The following is a 20392-nucleotide window of genomic DNA, read 5'->3' on the forward strand; positions in this document are numbered from 1 at the left end:
CCATGGTTTGCTTATGCTCACAAGGAAGAACTTGCATGCTCGCTACACCCTGAACACATACCATTCAATTTCTCCAGTATGGTCTGAAAGACTATTACCACAATCAGTGCCCCTGTTTTTGTTAGCACAAAACAGAAAAGGAAAATGGAAAAGGAAAAAGGGAGAGGGTGAGGGAGAAGGAGAAGGAGAGGGAGAGAGGAAAAAAGAAGGAAAAAAAAGAAGAAAAAAAAGAAAAAATATTCTCATACTCTGAAGTTCAGTAGTTCACTTAGCCAGCTATGTCTTGCAATTATCTACTTGAAATCAGAGTGCAATTGAGAGGTATGATTTCTCTTCTACTACGTCTAAACCCTTGGCATGCTTACCTTCCAGAATGTCCTAGGCTGAGAACAGTTCTTTCTGGACAGACAAGATGTGTCTCAGTTTTTGGCTGGGACAGAAGTAAGTTTCAAAACACTGCAGGGGAAACCTACTACTTTACTGTACATGTGTTGCTACTGTTATAATAGCAGCCTTTATCTGCTACAGCTTTTTTTTTTTTTCTATTCTGACATTCTTTCCTTCACAGGAAAGTAAATTCTGGCAAGAGCTAAAAAAATCTCAGGTAATTAGGGATATTTTTAGGAGCTGACAGAATTCTCTGTCTCCAAGGCTCTTCTACTGTGGTGAAATTATCCATATCCATTAGGGCAGTATGTCACTGCCCTAATCACATTGCAACAAGAGGTGACATTGTGCACTGATGTTACCACGGAATCATAGAATGCTTTGAGTTGGAACAAACCTTAATGATCGTCTAGTTCCAACCTCCTTGCCATGGGCAGGAACAACGTCCAATAGACAAAGTTGCCCATAGCCCTATCCAACCTTGTACTTGGCCTTGTTGAATTTCACAAATTTTACTTCGGCACCCTTCAAGGTGCTGGTCTTTATGACATGCTGGCAAGGATGTAGTCAGAAGGGCCTTTTCCTCTTCTTCAATGACCAGTTATTTCTGTTGATTGGCACTACAAGGGTCAACATCGGAGCAAGCAGATGCTAGATCTTCACATTATCCCAGCATCCCTGTGGGGCAAACAGGACTCAACTGCTTTCTTGTGGTATTATAGACTGAAGAGGATGTTCAGGTGCTGTTATGACCTTCCTCATTATAAACGATTGTGAAAAGGGGGTGGAGAGCAGGTCTTCTCCTGGACAGCTTTTCTGGCTCTCTCTCTCCAGAGATTCTCAATGGTTAAGAATTAGTTTTGCACTGTTTTATTACCACATAGCTCACCATAGTTCTAGCAAAGACAGAGAAAGCAGAACCTTATATTCTGCATAGATATTTCATCTCACATCCAGCACTCAAGAGTTTAATTCAGCATCAAGATACAGCAGCTGTTATCTGACTTATTTCCAAAATATCAAGGTCTGCATCTCTGGAGGAACAAACCAAAGAGATTTACTTGCTTTCCATAAGGCCTACATCAGGTAGTGCGGTGAGCAAATGTGTTGTGTAAGTCATTAAAAATTAATTTACTATAAATTACTAGCAGATTGTAGGGGAATTTTGGAATGATAACATTCTCCAAAGCCTATAGATTAAAGGGCCTCAGGAGTGTTCTAAAGAAGTTCTTGATATTAACCATTTGCTCTTTGTTTCCACAGATGTTACAGTTGAAATTCAAGCAGCACTTCATGATGGCCTGACTTTCCTCTCACAAGATTCACTGGACTTGCTCTATGGTTTCACTGAGGAGAGAAGGTAAGAGTGTAAGCTAATAACAAATCTATGCTGAAGAACAAGGAACAGCTCTTACAGCATGAAGAAACTATCTTCCAGTAATCTTTGTATCTTCTATGTGTTTACTCCATAAGGTGGCCAAGAGGACGTTCTAGATGGTCTCTGTTTTATAACCATAATAAGGCAGATGTAACACGATACATGTTGCCACCATTCAGGCTGTTAATTTAGTGATCCTGATTTGTTTTCTTGGCCCCAGCAAAGCAGCTGCAAGCCACAACAGACTCATGCAGGCGCCAAAATGAAACTGACCTCAGCTCGAGCATCCGTCCATGTTTGGATTAACAGAAGCGGGATCATTGCATGAGGGATATCACATAGTTATACTCCAAAATGTAGCAAGCATGGGGAGACAGAGAGGCAGGTGAGCTGGAGGTCACCAGGTTGAACTACAGAGCTACTCTGTACTGCAAACATCAGCCTATAGAAATAATCACTTCATACTTTCACACGGGAAAAGAAAGATAACACTTCAGGAAAGATAAGATGAAAAATGAATAAGAAAATGAGACCAAAGAGAACACGAGAGAGAACACGAGAGAGAGAAAGAGGTCAAAGCCAATAGGCAAGTATGTGAATAAACAATCACAGACACACACAGTGAGAGAAAAGGGATGCTGTAATCTAACCTGCAGCCCATTGTAAAAACAGGAAATAAATACACATCTACAGCAGCAGCCTCTAGAACAGCACATTTCTACACCAGATCTCATGTTAATATCGTGCCACTTTATCTGATGCACTGTTGTGTTTATCTACATCAGTTCACTCTTTCTTCCTAATCAGTTTGCCTCTCAGTTTTCAGACAGTTGCAAGTGGCATATTGAACGACACTGAAAGCTGGTTTTGACACTGAACTCTTTGCTTCATTACTGCAGGCTTTTCTGTGTTGAAGTCATTCCCCATTTTCCCATTGATGGACATCTGGCTTACTGCCACAGGGTCTCTTTGAGCTCCTTTCCTGCTCCAGTGATTTACAAGATTAAACGGGTTCATTACTCCTTTGATGTCCTTGTATATGCCTGATAGGCTTGCGCCAGCTGAACCTACCAAGACTATTTGTAGTAGGTTCTGATTTTAGTTAGTTCCTCTATTTTGAAGCCCTCCTTTGAGTTTCTTGGGAGCTAAGGTGCCATGTTTTCCTCTGGAAAGCCACAAAATAGACTAACTACCATCACCCCTTGAGGAGTGGTGGGTTCCACACTTCTTTGAATAAAGATTTTGCTGACAGCACAATGGTCTCAAGAGGATTCTTCAACTCTACAACTCTATGAGACAGTAGATAAATATTTATGAGAGTGGCAGACTGGCATAAGCAGATAAATTATGCTGTTTCTCATGCAATTCCTACTGTTTCCTTGAACAAAAAGCTAGAATTTTTTTTCAGGGTGAGAAAAGATACCAAAGCAAAAACACTTTACTAGAACATACCTTGCTAAATTCTCCTTGCAGTTCTTCTATCTGAGCTAAAGGTAAATCCCACTAGCAGGTTATTCATGGAATTAAAGTACTCCCACTAATTTTAGGTGCTATGATCAAAGCCTAACACAACTGCAGGCAGGTGGTGGTTACTTTATGCCAGTTAATCAGTACAAAACAGATCAGACCTATAGTAATCCAAAAACTAACCACAGAGGTCATTGGAAAACATTCACATCAGACAGGCTGATTTATCTCCAAGTATGGGAGGAGTTTCTGGAAAGTTTATATACACCTTCTTCCCATCATGTGTGCACAATGGACAGAAACCCTGCACTGATGAATCCATGAGACATTATTTCCAGTCACTTCTTTTGCAACAATCTCTTTCTGAAGTAGAATAATTAAAACTATCTGGACCAAGAACTATCTGGAAGATATTTCACAATTCTCTACACTACTAATCTACACATAGTCTTTCTATAGCCAAAAGAATATGAGGAATAAGAAAATGTCCTTCTTTTCACTTCTGGGAGAAAGCAAATGCTACTTGTTTAAAACAAAACACAAAAACCTTTCAGGATAGCTATTTTCTTAAATATCGAGATATCTGAATACTTTATGTGCACATTTCTTTGCTTGATTAGCCTATGTAAGTCTTTTATGTAAATGCAGAAGCCAAAATTTGTTAATGTTGAGACTCAGAGCAGAAAAAAGCATTCAGGGGAACCACTCAGCTTTCACCAGATATCCCAGTTTTCTCACTTCAGTAGCGAATCCTAAGGTAATTTCACCGTTTATACTCCATGTTTCCTGCTGTCACTGAGCAGATCATCAGTGCTGCCTGCTCCAGCACGGATCTGATGCCTAGCATTGGTCAAGTCATTCACATGACTGAATCCACTGAGATCCATGATGTTGGGTAATAGCTACAACTGTGAATATATGAAGGAAAAAAACCACCCTAAAATCTGGGTGTTTAATTCAGAGAATTCCTGACCCTAGCTCTACTGGTGTCAGTGTGGGTAGGCAAGATTTTCTTAGAGTTACTGCATACTAGAATGTCCTTGAACTCAAGTATTCAGTGACTTCTGCAATACTAAAAGTCCCCTTAAGTGTGATTTCCCAATTATAATGTTGAGATTGGTTCTTGAACAGTCCATAGACTCCTGGAATGCCATACTGAAAGGGACTTCCTAGAATTAACTCCACTTTTATTCCAACTAGCTGCTCAGAGAATGAATCCAGCCCACAGCAAAGTCCATCAAGTTTCTCCAGCTCACAGGCACTGGCTCTAGGTCAGTGTCAGTGTCAGACTAGGTCAGACTCTGATCAGGTACTGATCAGCTCTTATTTTCCCTACTTACTTCTCATGGAGACACAGAAGTTATAGACAGATGTATTTTTTTTCAGTAAACAGATTTCAAATCACTTTACAGATCCCTAGAGAATGGAGATCATTAGCACTTAAGGAAGTTCTGATTACTCTTCTCCAAATTATATATAGATGACTTCCTAGGAAAAGTATAGGGGAAGGAAGGAAGAAGACAACATCGATCCTCTTTTTACTATTGCCTTGTGAGTGGTGAATGTGACAGCAAAGTGAAACACAGAATCTCTATTTTATGAAGGATGCTCCAAAAGTAATACCTCCTATTTTACTATGTTAGCCCACAACATCAGAGGCGGATGTTGGCAGTATGGAAGTAGAGTTTGAACCTTCCCACCAATATTCCATTACATTTTGTTATTCTGTGACAGATGGCAGCAGAGGGATGATCTGACAACATGCTGTTTGACATGGAAGTGTGTGTGAAGCAAAGCTATGCGACTGAATTCCTCCATGCAGAAAAAGCAGCACCCACTGACATTCATCAGTGTTTATGAATGTTTCTGGAGACCAATCAGTGGATTACAGCACAGTGAGGCAGTGGGTGGTGCACTTCAGCAGTGGTAACAGCTACGGTGGTTCATTTCTGTCGGTGAACATTTTTCATCACTGACAAAAATACATTGCTAATGGTGGTGCCTATGTTGAAAGATAGTGTTCTGTAGCTGAGAGTCTGCTCTACCAAATGGAATTACTTTACTCAATGCATCTGCTGTAATTTCCGTAGAAATAAATAGGAGGCATTACTTTTGGAGAGGCCTACATATATGCAGCCCAAGACAATTTGGCTTCGCGTAGAATCATGGAATCATAGAATCACTCAGGTTGGAAAAGACCTTAAAGATCGAATCCAGCCACAACCTAACCAAACTACCTTAACTAACAACCCTCCACTAAATCATGTCCCTGAGCACCACATTCAAATGGTTTTTAAACACACCCAGGGATGGTGACAAAACCACCTCCCTGGGCAGCCTATTCCAGAGCTTAACAACCCTTACTGTAAAGAAGTGTTTCCTGATATCCAACCTAAACTTACCCTGGTGAAACTTGAGGCCATTTCCCCTCGTCCTGTCACCTGTCACCAGTGAGAACAGACCAGCCCCGCTCTCGCTGTAAGCACCTTTCAGATATTGGCAGAGAGCAGTAAGGTCTCCCCTCAGCCTCCTTTTTCACAGACTGAAAAGCCCCAGTTCCTTCAGTCTCTCCTCATAGGCCATATTCTCCAAGCCCTTCACAAGCCTTGTTGCCCTTCTTTGGACCTGCTCCAGCACCTCCGTGTCCTTTCTGTACTGAGGCCCAGGCAAGCAAAAAGGCTGGACAAACATGATATCATCTAACCATTGATGCAACACCACTATGCTCACCAAACCATGTCACTCAGTGCCACATTTACCCTTTTCTTGAATACCTCCAAAGGCACTGAAATTTGTGACTCCACCACATCCTTCGGCAGCCTGTTTCAATGCCTTACCACACATTCTAATACTAAATTTTTCTTAATATTCAACCTGGCTGCAGTGTGGCAAAGAAAAGCTCCATCTCTCTTCCCCATCTCTCATCAGTCACAGCTACAATCCTGTCCTGCATATTTGATTGTATCATTGTGGATGTAGCACTACTAGTGTTTACATGAACAGCCAGCTTTAAGTTCGCTGCTCATACGCATCCTTTGCTGAATACTATATCTGTTTATCTACTGTCTGAAGTCAGTGATCCACTACAGAGCCCTGCAGCTATTCATGGATTCACCACTTACCTCTCAGAGGGATTCCCAAGGAGACTATGAGATGGACAATACAGAGTGCCAAATACTAAGGGAGTGTGAAATGCCCATCACATTGTCACAACAAGAGCACTTCTGTCCCCTGAGGGACATTGGTTAATGTGTTCCTTCTGTATGTTCAACTGTCTGGACACTCTACTTTCCTCCCGCTACCACATGGCTTAGTGGGCAAACATAAATAGCCCTATGAATATTATAATTAGCTGGTGACTCACTGGCATCTCTGGAATGCAAACCCTGTCTGGCAAACCACAGGATACTGGAGACACGCTGACAGTTAAACAAAGCCATTGCAGTCTATAATTGCAAGCTACTAGTTTTACAACCAGTGTCTCCATAGTAAAATGCCCCAATGTCCTTTATAAAGCTATATCAAAACACAGAGATCGTACATAACTTTGGCATTTTGCTTGTTTGTGCACAATGGTTTCAGAGATGGGCATGAGAGTCAGACAACTGAGGTCAATGTGTGGTACAACCTATAATGCATTTTCTGCTGTTCATCATACACTCTTGTGATTGCCTTTTTGACACAGGAGTTAAGAGTCAGGGCTTTGATGTTTCCTTCTTGGCCCATTAACACCATCCAGCGTGGCTTGTATGTGATGCGTAATGTCATGTAGTAGTTGGCAGTATCTCTCCCTAGAGTTAATCTTTCTCAGCGTTTTATGTGAATTATTGCAAGTCATTCTTTACTTCTGTGGCAGATTCACTCTGAAAAGAGGAGCCAGTATCTGCTGAGGAGTGCTGTCTCATCTGGTGGAATATGTTGAAGAGCAGAGCTCAGCTCATTTGTAATTATTGAGATCATCTAGATTATTGCAATCAAACCTCACATTCTGCAGGTCTAAAATAATTCAAATAGTTCAAATGTGAAGTTTTAAAACCCCATGAAGTATAATTCATTTGCAATAGCTTGGTATTTTATTTGTTGTTTCAATGCAATATAGTTGTTCATAAAAAATACACAAGGGATACATCTTCAGGGTGCAAAATGATGTGTTTTCCTGCCTCATCATGATTAGTAGTAGGCTATGATCCTTCGCTAAAAGCTGACGGAAACAAAAAACCAATATAGCAATATAGGAGAGATTAAGTCTAACAACTGCAGTTTCATTTTGCATATTTCAGGGTAGATGAGTCAAACCCTCTTTTGTTTACATTTCCCTTCTTGATTAAAAAAAAAAAAACAACAACTATGCAAGGTACCCAGTAGGATACTGTAAGAACTTCATTTTAAATATCAGTAAGCATTGCTTTAATATATCAGGCTTTCTGGAAGAGAAGAAGTGTTTATCTTGGTATCCTAACCAGATTTCTCTTTCAAAATTCCCAGTGTTATTTCTAATTTCACATTTATATTCAGAACTTACACCTTGTGAACTGTTCAGCAGACGCTTCTTCACTTTACTGCCAAAATTTGCATCAGTAGTACAGTAAAGCTGCCTATATATTCCCACCTCATGCCATCCTATTTCACTGTGTCAGTTCTCAACGGATGCTATAGATGTGTCTTCTCATTTAAATGCTGTGATACCAAAGGGTCACAGAGTTTAGCCCTCTGCTATGAGAAGTAGCCCTGTTCATTGCTCTTTATTTGTCTCTTTTACCACTATTTTGCTGCTTGTTCCAGGCTTTCATATCTCTGACAGTTTCAAACCTTCCTCTAATGTCTTACCTGAATGTATTTCTTAAATTGCTGATATCTGTTTTTTAATGATACTCTTTGTCCTTTAGCTTGAGTGATTCCCCTAATCTCCGTCCGGCTACTCCCCTGATCTATTTGTGGAAAGCAATCATATCTCCCTCTTCCACCTGCACACGGTAAGAGTAACCAAACTCAGTTTTGTAATCTATTGAAAATAGTCTGTCTGGCTTCTGAACACAGTATTAACTCCTCACGACCAAATCCGTATTTCCTGAGCAAAGGAAATGTGATCACACTTTTCTAGATAAGCCAAAGCCCTGTCCATTCGCATAATTTCCTCCCTATCTCTATAAGACCTACTCTACCTTATCCCGCTTTACCTTATCCAGTAATGACCTTTGCCTTTTTCTTTAACTGTATAACACTGTGGCTTACAAGAGTCTACAAACCAGGACACCACCAGTTTTGAGAGAACGGATTTGTAGCACAAATTCCTATTCCTGATCCTTAATTCCCCTAACAGGTAATTTCAACAAATATTCCCAAATCAAATGGAAAAATTCCCAAGCTTTTGAGGCAAACCAGTTCTTTCCAGATCATTTCTCTGTACTCAGCCATGGTGAGTACTGATGCATCTTGAGTACTGTGTTCAGTTTTGGGCCCCTCACTACAAGAATGATATTGAGGCCAGGTAGAGAGTCTGGAGACGGGCAACGAAGCCGTGAAGAGTCTGAAGCACAAGTGTTATGTGGAGTGCCTGAGGCAACTAGGATTTTTCATTCTGGAGGAGTCTTGAGGGAGACACTGCTCTCTGCAACTACCTGAAAGGAGGTTGTGGCAAAGTGGGAGTCAGCCTCTTCTCCCAGATAACAGTGATAGGATTGAGAGATAGCGGCCTCAAGTTGTTCCAGAGGAAGTTCAGATTGGATATTAGGAAAAATTCCTTCTCAGAAACTATGGTAATGCATTGAAACAGACTGCCCAGGCAGCTGGTGGAGCCACTGTCCCTGGAGGTGTTCAAGAAACGTTTTAAATGTTGTACTGAGGGTATGGTTTAGTGGGCACAGTGGGGATGGGTCGATGGTTGTACTAAATGATCTTAGTGGTCTTTTCCAAACTTCATGATTCTATGATTCTATTCCTGCATCACAGCCTGATCCTAATTCATATTGTGGATATTAGAATCATAGAATCATAGAATGGCCTGCGTTGAAATGAACAACAATGATCATCTAGTTTCAACCCCCTGCTATGTGCAGGGTCGCCAACCACCAGACCAGGCTGCCCAGAGCCACATCCAGCCTGGCCTTGAATGCCTCCAGGAATGGGGCATCCACAACCTCCTTGGGCAACCTGTTCCAGTGCCTCACCACCCTCTGAGTGAAAAACTTCCTCGTAATATCTAACCTAAATCTCCCATCTCAGTTTAAAATCATTCCCCCTTGTCACATATTCACAGAGAAAATAAGACTTCTGGCTTGTTACTCCCTTTCCTAGAACTCCATCATTATTATCTCCCTGCTAGCCAGCTTCTTACTTACTTTACAATGTTTATTTATCTCTACCATTTTTAATTTTAGCAATGATTTTCAATAAAGTACAAATTGATAAATGCTCGCTGGACTCCAGATAGATTAAATCAACTTATTTCTGTTTATCTACAGAAAAAAATCAACTGTATTTTGAAGAGAAAATACAAGTTTAGTGTTTGGTTCTCTTCCAGCTCGCAGAATGCTTTTAAATGCAATTAGTCTTCTGATTGTGAATGTACTTCTCCAGCTGTATCCCTGCGCTCACCCTCAGCATTAACAATATCTCATGCATCTGCCACTGCTCAGTCACACATCTGACTCCCTTCATATTGCAAAATTTGTCGCTTATAGCCCATGTTACGATCGAGCCCTTGTTCTTTTGCTAATCTACAATGATTCAATTCACATTCACTTAACTGCAGACACACATCAAGCTGTTGGTTGTGCTGCAACTTATATGTTGGTATGGTATACAAGAAAGGGCTGGCACTGGTGATGTTCTGTGTGAAACAACTGTCTGTGACATCACCTGCTGCATTACTTTCAATAAAAAGACAGTAAAAGAAAATCCCCAGGAAGTCTTTTCTTCCTTTTAGTTCTGTAATCTCCTCCCTGTCTGAGAAGGGTAATAGGTGTGTGCTGCAAGAAGTCTTTTATCACAGTTTACCCCGCCCTCAAAAAGAGATTTACTGCAACTTCCATCTTATTGGGCTCCACTCTGTGTCAACTGAGAAGCAAGCTTGGACAGCATGCAGCTGTGAAGTGCAGTGCTAAGAGCCTGTTGGGCAAGGCTCAATTTTAGCGATCCAAGTGGAGTGCAAGACAGAGGCATTAACTGCACAGCTTTGAATGTATGAGAACAGGTTAACAGAGGAACTGCTTTCCACTCTGTACTGTCAGCAGTAAATCCATAGAAATCCATGCAACTCTCACAATGCTCTCACAAAATGCTCTCACAGGTGTGAGGCTGCTCCCCAAAACTAAAATGCAGCATACGAAAGCCCTTCAGCAACAACTAGCAGCAAAATACATTCCTTTGGAAAAGTATATACTGCACCGTAAACCAATGGAATTTTTCCAATTAACTTTAGAGAATGCAATGATATTCTGTTGGAATTGGACCCAAGAGCCTAGTCTTCCAAAACCATTACAGTGAACATAAGGAATACATAAATAGGGAGTAAGCATTTTGTTCCTGTGCCGATACATCTCCAGCAACACAATGACCCTAAGCAGACCCAGAACTTCAGCTCAGCATTGTCCAGGTAAAAGGCAAACATTCCCTAAACATAAGGTGCAAGAACAAAATGAAAACACTGTTGCACCATGTAAGAGCAATCAGGAGCCTTACACAAAACCTCTTGTTTTGATGGAGAGTGGACAGAGATGTTTTTAGTCAAATATTGTAATAACCTTTTATTATTGTTCATTATATGATGAGCCTTTATGCTAAAAAGACATCTTTAAAGTTAAAATACTGAACACTGACATGCAGTCTAGGATGGAAGTGAGATTCAAAAATAAAGGAAAAGTAAGTCAGAAACTTTACGTAAGAGCATACTTACATATGTAGATATACATGCATATATGTATATACTGTAGTAAAAAAATCATGCATCAGATCTGCAGTGGAATGTTTGTTCTTTACATTTCTCAATGAAAGATACATTTTTGAAAACAAATAAAAGGATATAGTGTATCAATTAGCACATGAACTAAAATTCTACTCTGATTAACACAGAGTAGATGCTGACAACCATTTGCAATATCAGTTTTCTGGAAATCATCATGTAGAAGATGGCCATGTGGGAGGGATACAGTTCTCTTGCTCTTTTTGAGCAGCAACTTCCATGACAGACTCAATCAGAATCAGTAGGGCTAACTGTTGAATAGCTCTACTGTTTGCACGGCCATGTGACTGGAGGACTATCAGAACAGGTTGATACAATACCTACAGATGGACAGCTGTTGAGATTGTGTATCTGGGGGCTATAATTTTGGATCTAGCAACCAGAAAAAGTGTTACCACTCAGCATTATCACAGGCACCAGTAAAGCCAGACTGCAGCCAAAATAAGCTGCCTACAGACAGTAGAGTTGAACTGGTATTTTGTGCAGGCGGTGCAAATCCCCCCCAATGAAAAAAACTGCTGAAGTGTAGCAGAGCTGTCAGACCTTTACCATTTTTATTCATAATCAAGTTGCAGAAGAGCCTCCTGCTACTCACTGCAATTTTGGGGTCAGGCAGAGATATTCAAAGCACATCCCTGATGGAAAGATTTTCTCTGCCAACAGCTCAAACTGTATTTGGGGGTTAGAAAAGAGGCACAGCCTTTGCATATGTCTGACATGTTAATTCCTTTGGCTGCCTGGAAGAATGTATCAGAACTCAAGGGAAAGCAGAGATCCCAACAAACCTGCTTTCTCACTAGTATTTCAGATGAACTTGTTCTTTTGGGAATTTCTTATTTCTTTCTCTGTGTTTTCTTGTACACGCACACACATATATATAAGCTGTACTTCAGTAATAATTGCCATTGGAGTTTGACATCCCACAGCAGAGATCAAATAAATGGACATTAAATCTCACAAAAACTTGAGTGGTCAAAAAAACACCCAAAGAAAAAGAAACATCTCAAAGGCTTATTGATTTCCTCTATCCTCTACTCTAAGTTCCACTAGATTTTTAATTTGCTGTCATATGAAAGAAAAAAGCTCATGATTATTTTTCTGTTCATGGTCAACAGATGGTCAACTCTTCGTTGTCAACTCTTTTCCTGCCTAACAGTCCTACTTCTTCATCACTGAAAATGTTCTGGATTAAGAAAATGCCAGTCAAAAGAGATAACATATAAGAATATCACACATGAAACATACAATTACACTATTTCAGCTCTCAGCTGTGCAGTAGAAAAGTATGTCTCTTTACCTGGAATCTCATCTGTATCCCCATTAGTGTGCTTGAATCGATCTCCTTCCACTTGAACATTTGGACACAGAACATCTGAAAAACAAGAGAACCAGTACAAAATTATCGCAGGCTAATGAAATATTTTATAAGTTACAGAACTAACAAAATCTGATTTACTGGGTTTTGTCCAACACTTCCACATGGTCCCACAGCAACAATTCTGTTTCCTGTCTCTACATGCCCTAAATTCCTTTCTCTTACTCTATCCAATAACTGCAAGCTGAGGAAGAGATCCAACATGCTACGTCTGGTTTTAAGCCACCTTTTTATTGACTGGCCAGACAAGAAGCCAAACATAACAAATGACCAGAGTCTTCCTCTAAGCTAGGACATTACACTGGGTTTCTCTCTTTCAATGCTCCATAAATCTTTGTGGAGGTCACTGCAAAAGTTTAAAATACAGTTCCACTGTCAGATTTGGTGAAAGTTAATTTCTCAGTGCCCAGCTCTCACTGCAGTGCTGTTCAAACGTATCAGATAGGACAGATCCTAGTTGAAAAACTCCTAACCCTAACGAGACAAAACAGAGGCAAGATGGGAAATGGAATCAGGAGCACAGATTCTGTGGCTTCAGTCACACAATGGTCCCATAGCTAACGAGAATCAAAGACAAAGTGAAGCATAGCCTCTTATATCTTACTGAACTGTGCTTGGTTCCCCTGTCCTCTTCTAGGGCCATGACTGTTGACGTGTGTGTGTTCCTTGAGTTTATTCAAGCATTAAGTATGAGCAAAACTTTGAAGAATATTTAGCTCAACAAAAGGGTTTCAAAGAAGATTGTGAAAATAAGAAGTCATTTCTCATGCTTCCAATCAGCGTCAACACCATATGCTTTTCTAAAGAGATCTGTCTACCTATTCACCACTTTCCTGCCATACCACTGAAGTAGAATTTATTTATGCTTTGCTTTACCAGATCAACAGATAATTGCACACTTGTAATCAGTGAGGTCAGTTAGCTTAAGGAATCAGTTTAATGAGATAATAGAAATGAACCCCTAACTTAGGGGCTCTCTGAAGACTTTCTACAGCAGGACCACTTCAATCTGTGTTTGAAGCTACATCTGAAATTGTGCTGTAAGAATGACTTTTCTGAGGATGCTGCCAGCAGGCCGTATTTCTCCTTCCACCTCCTGACTCTCAACAAAAAAAAAAATAATGATATTCTACCATTCCAATGGTTCATTAGGCCTAGCAGTGAAATAAGATAATTTTCCTGTTCCATTGCACTGATGAATTTACAGACCAGATTATCAGCTGCAGCTGAGGTACTCAAAGCTCAAAGGAAAGGTCACTGTAAAAGCCATTGCCAAAAGCCCCAAAAGCCATGTGGAAATCAGAAGCAGTTGAATACAACCACCTACCCCTCTGCTGCAGCAGAAAGTGAGGGCCACAGAGCAGTTAGTCCTGCTAGTATATGTTAATCAGGGCATTCAGAACTGGGCAATTTTGTATCCACACAGCAGGACCAAAGCGCCTTCACCCAAATAAAGGTCTCATGCTGAATAGTTCACTTAGACAAGGAGTTTGTCAATACGTTTAGAATACCTCAGCCAAATTCCTATCGGAGTTTTGAGATAATCACAAGCATGCTTACATATCTTTGCCAACCACGCAATCAGATTTTTATTGGTCTATCTTCAGGGCTGCTGCTTCTACAGATATAATGCAGAGGAGTTACCTTTTTCACCACACAGAATCATAGAATGGCTTGTGTTGGAAAGGACCTTAAAGATCCTGCCCACTGGTGGGCAGGGATGTCAACCATTAAATCAGGTAGTCCAGGACCCTAACTAACCCAGCCTTGAACATCTGCAGAGATGAAACTTCCACAAGTTCTCTAGGCAGCCTGTTCCAGTTCCTCACCACCATCATAGTGAAGAATGTATTCCTTACATGTAATCTAAACCTATCTTTTTCTTCTCATTTAAAACTGTTACATCTTATCCTATCCAGGCTATACAGTCTGGTGAAGAGTGTCTCCTCATCTTTCTTGTAGGCCTCTTTTATGTATTGGAAAGCCACAGTAAGGTGTATCCAGAGTCTTCTCCAGGCTGAATTGAACAAGCCCAGTAGCCTCAGCCTTTCTTCATAGTAGAAATGCTCCAGCCCTCTGATCGTATTCACAGCCATTGTCTGGACCTGTTATAACAAATCTATGTCCTTCTAGGTCTGGAGACCCAACAGGTAGATGCAGTATCACATTAGGAATTACAGAATTATAGAATCATTAATCTTGGAAAAGACACTAAGATCATCTAGTCCAGCCATCAACCTATCCCCACTGTGCCTACTCAGTCATGTCCCTCAGTGCTGTATCTACCCTCTCTTTGAACACCTCCAGTGATGGTGACTCTACCACTTCCCCGGGCAGCCTCTTCCAATACCTCACCACTCTTTCTGAAAATTTTTCCCAATATCCAACCTGAACCTCCCCTGGCACAACTTAAAGCCATTACCTCTTCTCCTACCAAACCAGTATGGGTTGATGCACAGAATCATTTCATGTACATTCTAACTATTGGTCTCTAGTGCTCCCAGTGCCTGGTGGTTTGAAAACCAAAATATTTCGTTCAAGCCTATTTACATCTTCACATTATCAGGTGAAACCATCTGGTTCTTCCTCCTTCTAAGAGGTCTGTACAACTTCTCAACATAACACGGGAGCTCTACTCTGATAGGAACACTTTAAAAATTGAAGACTTGCAAGAGCCAAAGTTAAACTTTTTCCCTTTCATAACCAAGATGTACTGATAAAAGATTTGCTTAGAAGTATCAAAAGTCCTACACTGTATTGATGTTTTGGATTTATTTATTTATTATTATTTTTCTAAGAAATGCACTTTTGGCTATAAGTACTGAGTCAATTACTATAAGCAGCACTTTTGAGACTCAGTCTGAAAATGAAATGGAAAGAGGTACGTCTATCCAGTAAAATAAGCAGAGAAAGAAATCAATCTGAGCAAAATTCTCCTAAACAAAGAATAAATAAATAGAAAGCATGAGTAAAGTCACTAAAATGTCTTTCACACACACTGTCAAGGACTCCTGAGAGATATAAAGAGAAGAATAAAACAAGCTCAAACACAGATGGGTACCTCTTAATGAAAGCAGGAACTAATGTTGATCAATTGTAGTCATATAAATTATGATTCCAATCTTAATGACATTACAAGTCCCTCAACAGGTCTATGGCTTCCTAGCAGAGAAATAAGTTTGGACTAGCAAAATCTTCCTGGCTTTAGCTGATACGTTTGAACCAGGATTATAAAGCAAACCCATATGCCTGGCCTTGATATAGAACTGTCTTGAACAAAAAAGGAAATACCCATGACAATAAAATAATCTCTTCTTGTAACTTTGTTCTTAATATCTCTTATTACCTCTTAAAGAACTGTAGCCTCACTTTGGCCTTCATTTACAAGTGTCTTGTGCTCCTTTCCTGTCTGTTCCTAATGTATAAGAAGAAACAGCTGGCAAGGGAAAGAAAATGACTGTAATGCCTGCTTTAATTCACACAAGCATATGAAAGATCAGTGCTTTATTATCTAACTTAGCAGACCCTTGCATCCAAAGTAAGAGCGTGCCAGACTGAAAGTACATCAATTGGTCACAAATAACACCATGTCCTGGCACTATATCCAAGGATGCAAAGAGAGAAAAGGGAGGACAAAAGCCATTCCCTTGAAGTCTTTCAACGAGATCCCTGATAAAGGTTTTAACACCAAGTGCGCTTATACCCATTCTTTCTGCTATTGCCAGGCCAAACTTTGAGCTAACCCTTGTGGTGCTTTGAGAATTCCTCAGAAGGTTTGCAGTAATTAGATCCAGCACCAATGGCAGAAAGAATAATGAAGTATGCACTGCAACTATGTTGTTACTTATGTATTTTGTTCAAAATTACTTCCATATCCTCTATCTTATGCATTATTCCACCAATCCTTTGTTCTATCTGCAAATCCTATCATCAAATATTTTACACTTATGACCATGCAGCTCATGGAAATTTGAGAGAATGTCAAGATATTGATATATTCCAGATATATTTACAGTTTATCTAGAAATGATTACTTTCTGCTGATACCTGCTACATGAAATCAGTCAGTTCTTAATCCACCATCACTTTTTAAAGCAAGTGTCATTCAGTAGTAACAATACCTGTAACAATACCTAGAAAGAAATGCATTGTAGTTACTATATGAACCAAACTGTAACTGCTCACATAAAGGAATAAATTGTGCTAGAGATGACCTCTTTCCCATAAAACAATAATCCCTGTTTAGGTACATAATATTTCCCATTCTTTAATATTTTCTTCACTGGTTTCTGTATCAGTGCTTCTGGTTGTTTTTTTTTATTTGTTTGTTTGTGCTTTTTTTTTTTTTTAATAAGGAGATCAAGCAAACCATTTGTGCATATGCATATACTTAAATATAACTTCATTTTTAGTAGAAATTCATTATCATCATTTCAGAGGCCTATACTTAGTGCTACACTTGGCAGCTAAATGTTTTCCTAGGTATCTTTCTTCTCTCACAATATTGCTACGCTCTAGTAGCTCACACTTGCCAGTGAGGACTCTATGTTTTGTTGGGATAACTGTAGATCATTTCCTTCCACCACAGACAGATTCCTCAACAGCTAACTTTCTGAATGTAGGATAAACACCTGATTTTCTCTAGCTTCTTTTTTCACAATCTTTTTTTCAGAACTCTTTGTGGATGCCTGATCACCCCTTCAAAAAACTGCTCAGTCATCTCTTTTCAAAAGGTGCTCATACATCTTACAGTAACAGCACACCTGATAGAGTACTATCATTTTTCATGAAATAGAATTGGGACAGGTATTCACAAAGTTTAGCTCTAGGGTAGAAAGACTACTCTCCCTAGATTTCTTCTACACTAAAAAAGAGAGAGAACTTCTGAGTTGTGTATTTGAGACGGAACCTAATGAAAAACGTTAAAATTGCCCCTAGAAGTTTTGTTCCTCTACCAAGAATGCTCTCCCAGGAGATGCTTTCATCCCAGACCTTTACAACCTTTACAGTGCTTCATTTCAAAGCAGAAGCACCAAGAAATGGTTCAATACATTGGGCACTGAAAAGTTCTTACCTAAACTGAACTGTCTTAGCACCCGTACTGAAAATCAGATTTAAGATGAGATGCACCACTTTTTGGAGATATCCTTCTCTGCACTGAATATAGGCAGATTACACATCTCTTTTGCACTGGATGCTTTATTTTAAGTCATTTAAATTTAGGTGAAGCACTCCATCATAATATCCTGAAGAACCTTAAGAAAATGAGGCTCTCTGACCCACTTATTGTGATGGTGATGCCTTCCTCTGAATCCTGCTAATCACTGGACATTGTTGACCACTGTTGACTTGGTATGTCTGAGCTTCTTGGTTCAGGGAAGCACAGTATAGCTTTCTGTAAGTGAAGCTAACACTTTTTATTTAAGAAAATCATACTGAGATTTTTTATGATAATGAGTGATTTAAGCCTCAGTTTTACATTTCATCCTTCAGCCTACTCTCTATGAAAAAATCCCAAAGCTGTTAAACATTTTAAAATTAAAAGAGGCAGTACATCTTACAGAATATACTCACTGTAAGACACTTGTCAAATCAGGAACTTTCACTAGTACTAAATTAGCATTAATAACATATTGATGCAAAACTGTAATAATAGAGCTAAACTTACGGAAAAGAATAATGTGAATGATATGATAGTTCTGCTCTCTTTGCCTCCTAGAGTTTTTAAAGCAAAGTGAAGTAAAAGGGGAAGAAGAAGGGAAAAGCGGAAGGAAGGAAGGAAGGAAGGAAGGAAGGAAGGAAGGAAGGAAGGAAGGAAGGAAGGAAGGAAGGAAGGAAGGAAGGAAGGGGAAAAGAGAATTTGTTCTACACAAAGACTCAGTTAGAGTCTATAAAATAGAAATGGAGAAATTATTTTGCACTCTATTGAGTTGTTACATCTATCAAACTCTCCCTTTAAAGCTGAATCAAGACAGATCTAAACTAGAAAACCATTTTTCCTTTCTGACATTACCATTTTCTACCACTAGACTAGGCCATGAGGCCTCTTCTCCCTCTGCTGAAAAATTCACAACTCCATCCCTTCGGAAGCTTAGGTAAAGACACATGACCATGTCTGTTATCAATGATCCCCAGCTAAGAGTGGTGCAGTCCTACCACTCCTCAGGGTTCTCTATGGAGAAGCCTTCCATACAAAGTACTAAACACAGTCCTTAGTTGCCAGCGCTCCATCCCTTTATCCTTAGGACTCTTGTTAAACAGTTTCTTCAATTTCAGTTTTATTCTTTCAAGAATAAGTCCTCAGCTGCCAGGGGCTTCTCCAGGGACTTATGTATAGTGAATGCTGAACACATGTAGCTGTCAAGTTACACAAGAATAAAGCAGAGGTGAGAAGAGAAACAGAAGGTTAAAGCAAGCATTATTTATTACCATGTTTTGCTTTTTTTTCCAACCAAGAACTTACAGAATTTCAGGGGAATCCAGTGCACTATCAGACTTTCAGCTATTCTCTGTATCTCTAGTATTATTTTCTTCATTTTCGGCAACAGAAAGTTCCCTTTTTCTCTCAAAAAGCATATTCCTGACTTAAACATTTGAACTGTCCTATCCTCTGACACAGATCTTTATCCTATTACAAATTCTACCTATGGCTAAGGAAACTGTCTGGCAAAGCACACCTTATTAAAAGCTGTCTCCCAAAAATTTAGATCCAAATTCAAAATAGTTGTAAGGAATAACTGTTCTTTGGCTATTGTCCAAAGATGAATTCTGGACCTGATGTGCTTTTCAGAGCTACACAATAAGCACGCAAGAAAGCTTTGAAGGATTTAGTGGGGAAGAGGTTGGCTGTATAGAACAAGCTTCATTTATTTTTCTATTTTTTTATTGTTTTTTTTTAGTAGTTAATATTGTTACTTTTTTCCACAGTGAAATATTTTTTCCCATCAAAGATTAAAATTAAAAGGAGAAGGGACTGGTGAGAAAATTCTTTTTAAAGTTAAGAAGATTTCATGAAACCAGTTTTCAGTGGAGCTTTCCCAGACCCCATTAGCTCTGCTCTCCAGCTACTCAGATGGTTTGCTGTGCAGCAGTTCCTCTGGAACACTTAACTCCCTGCAGGCACTTGATAATGAAAATGGCTCCTATATATAGCATTCCTTTTATTTGTTCTTCTTTTTCTGCTATCAAACATTCGGCATGGACTGTTATGAAGCCTCAAAATTCAGGCTTTATCTTTTTTTGTACTCTTTTAAAAATACATTTTCTTTTAAAAGTATGCCTCCACACTCTGCACAGATGCATTAAATACTTTTTGAAAATATTCACTGTCAGATGCTCTTTCTCAGCAAATGAAGTGATCCTTAAAGCACCACCCACCCTCGAAAACAAGTTCATCAGGAAAAAGCCTGGCACATCCTTCGATTACTGTGGCTGCACTGACAGTGTAATGATACTGCAATTGCATCTAGGCTAACATTATAATTTGTAGCAATGCGTAGGTAAAACAGAGCATAACAGCAATTTTATGATTCCACCTTGCAGTTTAATTCCTAATGCAATTTTCACTTTTTTTCCTGAAATCATGCTTTATTTAGTACACTGTGAGGTCTGACATCCATAAATGCCAAGAAAATCATTCCTATAGCCAAGGTGGATTTTACCTTTTCCCATCTGAATTGTGCCTACATTGATTCAGGCTGAGGTTTCCATACTTGCACACAAAAGACCCACCACAATGATGGGTGCCATGATGAAATGGAAAGAGGACAGTAGCTCATAGATTGAGCAGACAGCCCACCCTGCTCCTTGTAACATCACAAGGCAG

At 39.6% G+C, this 20392-nt stretch overlaps 1 protein-coding gene across 1 annotated transcript in view; it reads right to left on the reverse strand.

Annotated features, from left to right (window-relative positions):
* The window catches only part of COL22A1 (collagen type XXII alpha 1 chain), a 197340-nt gene that overhangs the window by 145671 nt on the left and 31277 nt on the right, over positions 1-20392 (reverse strand). The window contains exon 3 of the mRNA XM_042869694.1: positions 12490-12564. Coding sequence (XP_042725628.1) covers positions 12490-12564 — 75 coding nt within the window. The remainder of the gene's footprint in view (positions 1-12489; positions 12565-20392) is intronic.

Source organism: Lagopus leucura, unplaced genomic scaffold (genome assembly GCF_019238085.1).
Source record: "Lagopus leucura isolate 7727_CA_CO unplaced genomic scaffold, USGS_WTPT01 Super-Scaffold_100002, whole genome shotgun sequence".
NCBI lineage: Eukaryota > Metazoa > Chordata > Aves > Galliformes > Phasianidae > Lagopus > Lagopus leucura.